At 43.7% G+C, this 13,182-nt stretch overlaps 1 protein-coding gene across 1 annotated transcript; it reads right to left on the reverse strand.

The window, feature by feature from the left end:
- Positions 1–582: 582 nt before the first annotated feature.
- Positions 583–10,899, reverse strand: RFC5 (replication factor C subunit 5). Its single transcript, XM_045845544.1, has 11 exons — positions 10,741–10,899; positions 9,169–9,233; positions 8,768–8,904; positions 7,499–7,578; positions 6,756–6,829; positions 5,186–5,345; positions 4,356–4,437; positions 3,825–3,954; positions 3,219–3,296; positions 2,141–2,195; positions 583–1,148 (listed from the first exon to the last, which is right to left on the reverse strand). Exons 1-11 carry the CDS (start codon positions 10,800–10,802, stop codon positions 1,052–1,054), a joined length of 1,020 nt encoding a protein of 339 aa, XP_045701500.1. The 5' UTR covers positions 10,803–10,899; the 3' UTR covers positions 583–1,051.
- Positions 10,900–13,182: the final 2,283 nt, after the last annotated feature.

Consider the following 13,182-nt stretch of genomic DNA (forward strand, 5'->3'; position numbering starts at 1 on the left):
AGGACAGCTGGGAATGGATCGGGCAACTTTTTCATTTTGTGGTTCTCTTGAAAAAGCAGAGAACAGTCTGGGGGGTGCTCTGGGAGGCTTCCTTGAGGGCCCATCTAGCCATTACCTTCAAACCTGGCTGGCGTCCTTGGGGAGCGAGTCCTACATGTATGATGGAAATAACCAGCTTCTCCCTTTTGATAGTGTCAGAATTTGACACCTTTACAAAGAACAGCCTCCAGAGTTTATTCTGTGATATCAGAGATGGAGGTTTTCATACAGATACAAGTTGAGTCAGTGTCTTTATAACTAAGGAAGGAAGACCACTTGTAACGCACCCAAGAAAGCTGCTTTATTTCCATTACGAGGAATGATGTAAATGCAGCATGACTGCTGTAAAATACTACATTTGTGCACAGGTCCTAATCCCTCCGGCAGGTGCAGGCTTCATCTCACATGCCCTCTCTGCATTAAATACACACGAGTGCTGTACAACCTCTGGCCCCTAATGGCATAATTTGGAAGTTGACTGTCCACTCACAATTAGGAACCTGCTAGTAACTCCTCTACTTCAAGAGGAGAAATAAAGACCAGTTTTCAAAGTATGAGAATTGAGTTTATTTTATGAGTATAATAGTTCTGGCCAGAAATCTGTTAACATCTACCCTAAAAGGAGATCCGTGGACAAGGTCACAGATTATACTTGATTTTGGAGGTGTTCTGTTTATCTTGAGTTGGAAGAAGTAGACCATATAGACTTGAAAGCTTTAGCATCCGAAATAAAATGAGGTAGGCAAACTTCCTGTCATCCAAGCAACTAACGGGAAAAACTGCAGGTTGAAATAAAGGTGTTTGCTTTTTTTCCTCCTCATAAAACACAAGTGGGCAGTGCAATAAGACAGCTGGTACGTTAAAATTTTTGTACATCTCTGCTCCAGATGGCCACAAACAAGGTACTTTATGTACATCTGACCCCACACGGCAGTTCATCCCATAACCAAGTCCCCTGTCCTCTAGTCACTGCTGGGCCTCAGAACTGTAGCAAATGGTCCTGCATCAGCATCTAGGCCTCTGTGACAATCAGGTCTCTGGTAACTTGAAAAGCTGCAATGAGAGAACTCAGCTGAATCTTCTCATTGGTGCCAACAGAAAGTCTGTACCTAAAAGAAATCAAAGGTAAGAATACAGAATATCAGGCAGCAACCCTTTGATAAGAGAACAAAGGAGATCAAAGACTGAAAATCTGAAGGATAGGAGCTAATAAAAATTTATCCTGGACATCAATCTTGTATCTGTCCCCTAACATTTTCTTCTCTGCCCTAAACACTTAAATTTTCCTTATCAATTTCAATCAAATTTGTAAGTCTCAAAAATTGTTAGCAGATTTTTCTAGCTCTGTATAAATATACATAATTTGCATGATTTAAGGATTATTTCCCCTCCTACAAAGTGCACTTGAGGAGTTATAATTAAGATTTACTTCCTCTTAGTTCACTGGGAAGGTTGGTTAATTTATCTGGTTCTGTGGTATAGTCATAAAGCAGGATTCTGCTGTTTCACCTTGCAACTTTTTAAGTGATTAAGCCATCAAAAGCAAAATCACAATATTCATAATATAAGAAGTCACCTAATTTGTGCATCTGAAAGCCAATGAGGACAAATTCAAGTTGGCCTATTTTGACAGTCTTATTTTGAACCCAATGCTTTTGCCTACTTAAATGACAGCCACCAGCTTCACTGGGGGCCAGTAACTGTTTACTGAACCAGGCAAAGTAGAAAGTTGAATTTACTTTTTCCTCTAATATACTGTAGTATGCCAGAATGCCTTCACGGCTGGTAGCTGACTGTCCCCAAGAGACCTGGCGGTCTGAACTGAAGCATGCCTCCCAGATAACAAGAGCATTTCCAGAACCAGTGTGGACCAAGCCATTGAAGTCTTTATCTGAAATACGTAATTTGAATTATACCTGTCCTTGTGTTTATTCATGTTCCTTAAGCATCTCACGCCTTTCCCCAAGTTTCATTTTTAATCCCGCCAAAAACTAGATTGTACTACTACTAACAAAAAATTAGAAACCAACCAGATAGAAACAAAACCACAACAGGGAAAAAAGGAAGAAAAGAATTAAAATTTGGAAATAAAAATACTCACTCAATTTCTGCCATTTTGGTCAATAAATGTATTCGAACTGAAGATGGAAAGTCAACTGGGGGAAAAACAAATGAATGAGGTCTGTCACTCCCTACAGGGCAAGTGTGAGTTTAAAAATCAGATGGACAACACTTTGCAGCCTCAGGTCACTAGATACCACCACACCTCTAAGGAAGTAAAAATCGGATAGGTTTTTGGTTTTTTATCCACTAAATTTTGAGTCTTCATAGTGTAGGCAGGCCCCCCCGCAAAGGAAAAAAAAGTCCTAAACCAGATTCCAAAATGATCATAAGAACATGGAAGTCTTCAACACTGTTCTTTTAGCAACTGGGTGCCATAAGAATTAATGTAAAAGTTGTCCCGATTTTTAAAACCATTGATTTCTAAAAGTCATTTTATGCTCAGCTTTCACAATCAAAGTGCAGAACTGGGTTTGAGCCAACCGCGTTCTTGGGCAGAAGTTAACACACCAGCCAGGGGCCTACGAAGGCACCAGCAGGACCAACATTCACAGACCCAACTTGTCTGTGCAGCTGACTGTTGTGGAGGAAAGAGCTCCAAAATGCCGCACAACAGATCACCCAGAAAACCTGAAAAATACTGATGCCTGGTTCTCCCTGAAAAAGCCAGCTGAAGTGGTCTGGGGGTGGTTCCTACGTGCTGCCAGGACTTGAGAGCCAAGTCTCGGTATAGAAGGTAACGACCTAGTGTGGAACTTAGATGGTTTAGTGAAGACTGCTTTTGTTTACATGGAGATAGATCTTCTCCCCCTCTTCTAGGGAAAATACTCTTCTAGAATGTGAATCAAAACATACTACTTGTTGCTGTAAAATATAGACTCTTGAAGGAATTAACCTTCAGGACTTACTTTCCACCCTCTCTCCAGCAGTTCTAGGGGTTCAGAGTGTTCTTGGAATGAAGTTTTAAATAAGATAAAACTAAAAATGAGTTAGGTTTATACTTCATTCCTGTTTCTTTGCTTCAAAAATGAAACCTCAAGTTCCCTCTCTAACCACCCTTAGCCACAAAGCATGCCACCTTCCCCGCAGCTTCTCAGCTAGGGAATAACATAGGTTACCTCTGTGCACAAACAAGTGTATCTCTGTCAGGATATCATGTAATGCCAACCCCTTCAGAGTTTTCAACGCCATGATATCTGCAGAGGAGAGGTTAAGGCAGAGGGAACAAGTTCCAGAACAAACACTGCAGAGAATTGTGAATCCTAACCCAGGTGAGTGACTTTAGAATTAGGGTCTCGAACTGCACAGGTAGAACCCCAATTCTCGTCTTCATCTTCAGTAAGAGCTTTCTGAAAGAGCTGTATCTCTAGTAGAGAAAGAGGATGAAATGCATTTCCCAGAAGGCTTTGTATCACTACACCTCGCTTAATAATTTCAAAGCAAAATGAGTTACAGGGACTAAAGGGAAAAGACTGCGTCTCTTCCATCTATGAGTAAAGTGACCTCAAGTTGTCCCTAGGTCAGAACCCTTCAGGAAGAACTCGGGGGCATTAAAGACAAGTATCCACTCTACCCATAGCTACCTTACTCCTATAGCAAGCTGACCAAAGTCACACACAGCCAACTGTTTTGCCAGTAGGGTGTAGGTGCTAGCTGTAGCTCCTGGGGTTGAGTTCAGGCCTTGGGCACTTAAAGCACTGCTGGCAGGACACGAGAAAGGATACTTCTGTAGGCTGTGGTGAAGTCTTGATTCAACATCCAGTCCAGGATGTTGGCGATGTCTGACTTGAGTGGGTGCCCTGTGCAGGTGTAGACAGTCTCCTCTGTCACTTTCCCAAAGGCCATATTGGTGCTCTGTGCAGACGGAGAGAACCACAGAGGCAGTCACAGCAGCTGCCGAGTTGCAGGCAGGTCAGGAGGACACTGCTGAGGTGGCAATGCTGGCAGACAGCAGCATTACAAAGGTACAGAGGAGCTCAAACCCTGTCTATTTACACTGGGACGAGTTGGCCTCATCAGAGGATGCTGCTGTCTGTTGGCTATGTTACAGCTACAGAATCCTTCCCTCTCTCTCCCTGCTCTGCAACAAATTATTCTTTCAATTAATCAAAACACAAAGGGGGGGGGTGTTTGACACATGTTGAGATGAAGGTCTTACCAGTTCTAGATTACGAGATTTACAGATTGGCTGTACTGCTCTTTATACATTTCTTGAAGAACGATTCTGAAGCAATGACTTGAGATTAGCATCGTACCTGCAGAATGTTCAGAGCCCGTCGCATATCTCCACTGGAAAGAGTCACGAGTGCTTTCATCCCATCTTCACTTATATCTATTCTGAAAGGGAACAGGCAGAAGGGATTGAGAGGCCCATGAGAGCCCAAGCATTCACCAAGGGAACAAGATGGCCTGGAATGATTAAGGTTTGGGAAAACAAAAAACAACAACAAAAAAGAAGGATGGAGTTAACAGTACTCTCCTGATCTGCAGGATCTAGAATTTGCTCTGGAATTCTGGGATGATGGCTTCACATTAGTAGTCACAGCCCACCCAAAGTCTAGAAAGACCCTTATTTAGGACCACGCATTGCTCTGTGGAGCAAATGGCTTTGAGTTACATTTTCTGGAGAGGAAAGAGCACTGGTGAGATGGGTGAGCACAGAGTCGAAGCACCACCTTTCAAATAAGCAGCAGTTCAGGTTAGTTACTTGCTCGGTATCTGATTATGTAGAATGTAATATTGTAATATCTCGGTACCTTCCCTTCCAGTCAAAAAAAAAAAAAAAAAAAAAGGCTACAGGCATCTTAGCAGAAGGGACTTGGCAGCATGCAGTTTCCAATGACAAAAGAGGAGGAGGAAACTGGGACAGCTTCCAGGGGAGGAGGATGGAAGAACCAAATGACTTTTACGAAGAATGTCCATGACATACCAGAGAAAATGACAACAGCTAACAAACTCTGGCGCTAGGCACCCTACTCAGTCATTTACAAACAGCACCTTTAAATGTAAAGTCATCCCAGAGCCCTACTTAACACCACACTTAGTTCCCAAGACCCCCACCTTTCCTGCTTTTCAATATACTCACTTCTCTTCTTCTACAACATGTTCCAGGCGTGGGACCATGAGTTCAGGAGTCAGGGGACCGAATCGGAACCTTGTGCAGCGAGACTGCAAGGCGGGGATGATCTTTGACAGATAGTTACAGATGAGGCAAAATCTGGTGTTTTCAGTAAATTTCTCAATCACTGGCAAGAGAAAAGAAAACCACCTCATCTCCATTCCGATTCACCCAAGGACCAAGAAATCCTGAACTTTTCTATGGCCATGTGAATGGTATAGGGAACAAGAATGTAACAAAAATTTAAGAATGCAAACAAGTGGGGATGCTACTCTAACTAGAGAGGGTGTCACTGGGGTGATCAGGACTGGGGATCAACCACTCTCTTTCCAAAAGCCCACCAACATGTCACCTGCATGGGATTTTATGAAACACTTCTTTAAGATTCACCATGATTCCTGTGTTCTTGCCATCGCATTCCATTGAAATATGAAATACGGTATTCCTGTCCTTATTTTTTAAAGATTTTATTTATGTAGAGAGGGGAAGGGAGGGAGAAAGAAAGGCAGAGAAACATCAATGTGTGCTTGCCTCCCATGCATGCCCCCTACTGAGGACCTGGCCCACAACCCTGGTATGTGCCCTGACTGGGAATCGAACTGCCAACCCTTTGGTTTGCAGGCCAGCACTCAGTCCACTGAGCCACATCAGCCAGGGCTATTTCTGTCCTTTTGATAAAATGTATTTGGCAGCATGCTCCACCTTCTACCAGGTGGGGAGAGGTGTGGCTTTTTGCAGACTTTCCAGGGGACCTTGTCTCAAAGCCTTCGAGCAGGAAAGAGAACAACAACCTGAATTCAGAGATGCTTACGATGCCAGTTTGCTTCGGCAGGTACCCAGTGTTTCTGCACAGGGGTCTGCCCCGACTGACAGGTGCTCTGCAGAACAAGATGCTAAAGGAAGACTGCCAAAGCTGGGACCGGAGGATACTCTGTCCTCTTCCTCCTGATCTTTAACATGAGCCACAAGCCACTCCTTTTCCCCCAAATTCCTAAAGATCATCCTTTTCTTTCAGCTGATGACCTCAGAATCTTGATGAGATTATGAATGTCCTTTCAAAGAAATTAATTGGCCCAGGCCCCTTAAGACAGACAAACCACGAATATTCTCCTGCCAAATTATGTACTTTCTGAGTACGACTAGATTTCTGGAATTTTCATGGCTATTTTGTACCAACAGCAGAGCGGTGTATCCTGCAGTTCAGGAATGAAAGGCTTTCCATACCCTTCATCAAATGATACAAAATCCCCAACCCTGACATTGGAGCCGGCTGGAGAGAATGAACCACCAGGAGTCCCAACAGGGCTTCTGTCTGTCGTGAAGCTGTTGAAGGGGGAAATCCCCAAAACGGAGACATTTTGCCTAGGTCATCAGGTGGGACACACGGAAAAAGGTATACAGAGATCTCTCTGAGCCAGAAATGAATGAAAAGGGAACATCAGCCACGTCACATGTCCAAAATTCCTAGTTCTCCTGGCGTGCTCATCAGCCAGCTCACTCTTACCATTAACACTCTGTATTTAGCAGCTCTTCTTACCTCTCCTCAAGGCATTCTGGGCATCTTGAGTCATGGCATCAGCCTCATCCAGTATCACTAGTTTAAAGCCTTTCCTAGGAACACAAACAGTACCACTTTAAGGTTTCTTCATCACTTCACCTCCCAGGCCCAAACCTACAGCTTCACATCCGTGCCACCAGGCCCTGTTTCAGAGTCCATTTCTCCTACAACACTGACCCAAGCAGAGGTCTGTGGTCACAACAGAGGAAATGCCCGCACGGGTCCTTCAGCTGTTAAAGGGGACCGAAGTCTGGTTTCTGTATTTTTGTTCCAGTCTTCTGGCACCTTCATATTTCTCCCAAACAGTATTGTCTTTCTCTAGTGCTGTTTCTTCCCTACCACCTTCACTTACGCCTGTCTCTTTATCTTTTTTTTTTTTTACCACTATCCTAGTTATCCATGCTGATCTCAATTCATTTTTGTCTCAATTCAAACTAGCTCTTAGGATGTAATCAGTCCTCAGTTAACTAATAAAATGAAGTTAATGCTTCCCCAAAGACCTTGTGAATATAGACTTCGATAATATTTTGTTTCAATATTTGCATTTTAACATTTTTTTACCACCATCCCTGCACTTTATCTCTTTTTCATGGCTGCTTTTGACAAAGTCATTTTTCTTCCCCTTTACAAACTGGCCTAGGGGAGAATTAAAAAAAAAAAAAAGCCCTATGATCTCACTGATCAAATCCTCTAGGGAGAGAAATTATGCAAATATTTCTTACTTAAATATTGTTCTTGTGCTAGCAAAACTCAGGATTGGTCCCCGAACGATATCTATTCCTCGGTCGTCTGAAGCATTCAGCTAAATGAGGAAGAGAGAAGCCGGAATAAGTAAAAAAACATGTTGGTGTACAGTTCGTGAATTCATGTATCTTTTTATCAATCTAGCTCAGCAAGCTAGGTCTCCAAGTCTAACGACAGCTAAGAAACAATCACTATTTAAAAAGCAAGATCACATTTGTATCTAAAACTCGTAACTCACTAGATCATTACATCCTGAAAGGCAAAAGACTGGTTTTCCTCCCCTCTTTCGAGGACAATCACGGACATGCTCTAGGGGAAGAATTAAATGGCCTGGTCTCAGTGAACAGCACCTCTTACACGAGCAGAATGACGCTGAGTTTAGCTACCACAACACGGAGCAACCCAGAAGTTACCAAGTTTTTACTACATGAGGTAAGAACATGTGTATCAACAAGGTTCTCAGATCTGGAACAAAAAAATAAATTTTTTTCTTGCAATCGACAGTACTTAGAATTTTGTAACCTACGTGTATTAGTCGAGTCCTAGCAGTAAACGGATGGCGTACTCAAATTCAGTACTTTGAAGAGAATTAGGTAAAGAAATATTTTAAAAGGTGCTAGTGGGGTATGGGGAAACCACAAGGGCTATGCAATAACTGCAACACCTCAGGGACTACTGGGGCCCATTACCAGCCCCAAGTCTTAAGGGGTTCATGGAGCAGTGGCACTGCCACCTGGAGAAGGCAATGTGATGTGCCCTGTAGATGGAGATGTTGTCAGCCTATGGTGGCCCCCAGGACAGGACCAGGCATCATTCTCCGCTCCTGCCCCGACTCCTGCCAAAGCCCCTATTGGCCAAACCTAACCAGGAGCCAGAGGACAAGAAAGCTTGCTATAAAGCTCAGCCTTCCAGGACAAGAACCGGTTGCAGCAATGTGGAGATGCCATCTGGAGGGCACATGGGAGACATCCAGCAACTGAGTGACCCCTCAGTGTATGACCACTGAGTGTTGGGTGCAAGTTGGCAACAGTAAAGAAAAATACCTAGCCCTACAGCTAGCTGCCTCCTAGCTAATGCCAATCCAGACCAAAGTCAATTATAGGAAAGAAGTGAATTGAAATATCTCATTTTATGTCTGCTTCTTTCCCAACCACCAGCAGGACAACTGAATTGTAAAGTAAAACAAAACCAGCAGAACTAAAAGAGACTAAAGGCTTTTGTCAAGTGAGAATAATCCTCCTAATTACCTCCAAGACCATAGAGCCGAATTCTTTGTCTTTGTACAGCTGTTTTGCACAGGCTAGAATGGTGGATGTCTTTCCTGTCCCTGGAGGGCCATAGAGAAGCAGGTGTGGCAATCGGTCTTCACTGATAAATTTTTGAACTGAAGGTGAGGAAGAAAGAGACACCATCAGTTTCTGAGAGTTGCCTCATTCACCGTGGGCCCTGGAGTTGGGCTGAAGGCACTGCAACTTGATGTTTAAATCAGAGGCAGATGCAGGAATAAAAAACCCGAAGGACCCAACTCTTATAGCAACATTCCATAAAGCTCAAGCAGATTCTTCAAAGTTACTACTCAGCAAAGACAACGTCACCAAAAGATTTACACAGGTGCTTCAATAACAACAACTGGCACAAGGATGCTTACTGGTACTCAAAATGTCCTGATGAGAAATGAGGTCATTCAGTGTCTGTGGCCGGTATTTTTCAACCCTGAAATACAATTTAGCATGGATTACACCACATACAAACACAAGAACATTTTGTTACGTGCAGAAGAATCCTTTCATATCCTAACTAAAGGAGGAAGAGAAACAAAACCCTTTGCGTCTGAATATAGACCAGTGTTCTCAACCAGGGGCAATTTTTTCCTCCAGGGAACATCTGGCCATATCTGGAGACCTTTTCAGTTGTCACAGCTGGGGGGAGCTTGCTACTGGCATCTAGTGTGTAGGCACCAGGGATGTTGCTAAAGTTCCTTCGATGTACAGGACAGCCCCTTTACCCCTCCCCCCAACTAAGTATCTGGCTCAAAATGTCAACAATGCTGAGGTTGGTAAACTCCAATTTCACTTTTTTGGCTGGCTGCCTATAATCTCAACCAGAATGGGAACCTACTATTTCAAAGTGAATTCAAAGTCAAACTCATATCCAAGTATACAGAAACAGATAAATGGTGGTATATCCATACAATAGAATATTATTCAGCCAGGAGAAGGAGTGATAACCACTATAACACGGATGAACCTTGAACACATAGTAAGCGAAAAGAAGCCAGTCACAAAGGGTCATGTATTGACTGTCTTCTTGTGAAATATGCAGAAAGGGCAAATTCAGAGACAGAAAGCAAATTAGTGGTTGTCAGGGGCTAAGAGAAGGGGAATAGGAAGTGACTGCCAGTGGGTATGTGGTTTCCATTTGGAATGATGAAAACTTTTGGAATTATACAGTGGGATGGTTGCACAAGGAATACGCTTAATGGCACTGAACTGTACGTTTTAGGATGCTTACAACTATAAACTGACACATGTTTTTACAACAATAAAAATAAATTATTATTACACAGGAACGACTGGGGAGTTTTTGGAAATCAGGCCAAATCCCATCAGTCTTTAAAACATCATTAGGACACGGTGTAGAAGTAAATGGTTAAAAGTACAAGCTCCGAATTCCGACCACTTTAGTTCAAACCCAAACCTATTTTCTAGTTCTGGATCTTATTATACAAGTTATTTAAAGCTTTTGACTGCATTACTCCAATTGTAAAATCGGGATAATAATAATACCTGTTTCCTAGGATCTTTGTAAAGATCAAACATCTAATAATAGGGTGCCTGCTAATCTAACAGAAGGCTATTTAAATAAAAGTTAACCAGGGAGTGTTATCATCATTAGTTTAGTTTAGAATTTGACCAATAATCGCATTGAAGATTTTGGCAAGAGCGAAGAGGACATTTTGGCACGGCAGCCAATGCAATGTCAGAAGAGGCGGATCAGCCCCCTGTGCTGTCACCCAGGTGTGAAGACAGCTTTCCCCTAAGGTAAAAAGAACGGGGGCGGGGTGGAAGGGAAGATCTGGAAAAAGACTGAGGAGTTGGGGGGCTGTCGAGGCCAACCTCTGTGGCTCCGCTCCAGCCGCCGGTCCGGGGCCCGGCTGCTTGCCCACCCGGCCAACCCCCTTCCCCGTGACAGCCGGCGCGGCAGGTGGGCCTCCTCCTACCAGGGCAGGTTCCTGATCTTGGACGCCGAGGGCTGCTGCGGCTTGTGTGCTGAGGTTTCCATGGAGGGGTGACGAACGAGTCCGGATCCACAGCGTGGTCAAGTCTCCCCCGAATCTGCACAGCTCCAACCCGGGACCCCCGCACTTAGAGTTCGCGCGCAAAAGCACCTCTCGCGAGATTTAGCCGCTGCTTCCGACTTCCTCTTTAGGGTTCGCCCCCTTCTGTTGCTAAGGCGCCGGTTGCCTGGTTACCGTGAAGCGCTGGCCGCCAGCTTCCCTTGCGCTCGCTTCTAGCCAGCGGTGCTGAGCCTTCCGAGCCCCGTGACAGGGGCAGCAGGGAGAAGCAAGGCCATCCCTGCAACCGCCAGTCATCATTACAAATTAAAGTCTTACGGCCAAAGCCAATCCCAGGTATCGCCAAAGTTCAAACGCTTGCTGTTCAAAGGAACAGAAAGCGGCCAGCGCTAAACAATCCAGAGGAAAAATCTCCAAATGCCACGCCGGTTCTTGAATATAGATGCCATATGAAAAAAGGCTCGAAAACCTCTTGGCCCCAAAGCTGTGAGGTGAGTACTCCGAATACAAAAGCAACTCCATACAAACACAATTTTATACTATCCCAAGTTCATGTCCGCACCCCAAAAGTCTAGAAAACCAACATCCAGAAACAAATCCAAAGTGAAAACAATGAATGAATGAATGAATGAATTAGTTAAACAGACTTCCAGTTAGGTTAATATGTGTAATTGGAAAGGGCCAGTTAATAGGCATGGAGGTGGTGTCCCTATATGATTTGAAGATAAGAGGGGAATTGCTACCAAAATTTTAGGGTATTTTTTTTTCCTAAGAGAGGGGATTATAAACCACCTTCATTTTCTTCTATTTTACTGGCCTGTATTTCCCAGCAATGGATGTTTATTAAACCCTTAATACAGTTTTTGTTATTTATATGTTGAGAAAGACAATGTTGGGAAATGACGCTGGCCTGGGGTCACGGTGTTCTGATTCAGAAGTAGCTGCTCCTTGCATCTCATCACATCACTGTCACCTGCTTTAGGAACAGAGTAGACGGACAGTGGGCAACACCCTAGGCCCTGCCTGGGGATTCAGTAGACGGGGGTCAGATGTGGCTTGTGGTGTGACTATGCCCTACTCTCTGCTTCCTCCCAGGCCAACTCTAATAATGTGGTTGTTCAGCTCATTAGCATGCCACTTTCCCCACTTAGCTTAAGGCAGGTTGCTTCCTCTCCTCCTCCCGCAGTACCCACCCCGAAATGATTGTGAGGATTAAAGGAAATTACACATGTAAAGCACCCCACACAGTGCCGCCTTCTCTCGCCCTCCCTTCGAACACCGTCTCCACTCACCCTGTTCCTGTTTCAAATGTTTCCTCTCAAACAAAACCTAAAGAATTGGCGGGTGTGACTGTGCCCGTGAGGGTTCAATTTTTTGTGTTATTTTTTTGGGGGGGTGTCTCTGAGGGGGATTCTGGAAGAGATTGGCATTTGAGTTGGTAGACTAAACAAAGATCTAAGACAGAGGAAGGGTGAATTTGCTCTCTTTTTGAGCTGGGACATGCATCTTCTGCCCTGGGACACTGTGCTCTTCATTGTCAGGCTTTTGGAATCAGACTAAATTACGCCTCCAACTTCCCTGGGTCTTCAGCTTGCAGATGGCAGATCGTGGGATGTCTTGGCCTCCGTAATCAAGTGAGCCAGTTCCTACAATGTATAATATAAATATTTATATAAATATGAATATATAAAATGTTTAGTATATATATTATTAACAATATAATGTTACGTAGTAACAATATATATTTATTGTATAACATAGAATATAGAAATATATCTTTAAGTCTACACATATATTTTTTCTGCTGGCTCTATTTCTGTGGAGAACCCCGGCTAAAACACAATAACCTGGGCTTATTCAGCACCCACGGTAAGACCCATCTTGCTAAGGGGCCTTTGCATTAGAAACACGATGCCACCACTTCCTTGAGCTGGAAGATGCAAACACGACTGGATCGAGTTATCCTAAAACTCTGCGTGCACCTGCTGTTCGGTTTGCTGGGAATGTAGCATTCTTATGTGTGACATATTATGTATTTACAAGGTCACTGTGTGCCTCTACAGTGGACTGGAAGCTCATTGAAAGGCTAGGCTTTTACTTATTCACCGCTGTGCCCCTGGTGCCTGGAACACTGCCTGGCTCAACGGGAGCACTCAATTAATAATTTTAAAATGACTGAATGAAGGAGTGAGTGATAACGGCTATTATTTATTAGGCAGTTATTAATACTATAGGCCAGACACTGTTCTAAGGGCTTTATGTTTATCATACTCACTTGATGGTTGTGATAAACCCAAACGAATATCACTGGCCCCATTTCGTACGTGTTAAGTCACTTGCCCATTTTCTGACCAGTTGTCAGGAGCA

The sequence above is a fragment of the Phyllostomus hastatus genome, unplaced genomic scaffold (genome assembly GCF_019186645.2).
Source record: "Phyllostomus hastatus isolate PE091 unplaced genomic scaffold, TTU_PhHast_1.1 phas_contig_1162, whole genome shotgun sequence".
Classification (NCBI taxonomy): Eukaryota; Metazoa; Chordata; class Mammalia; order Chiroptera; family Phyllostomidae; genus Phyllostomus; species Phyllostomus hastatus.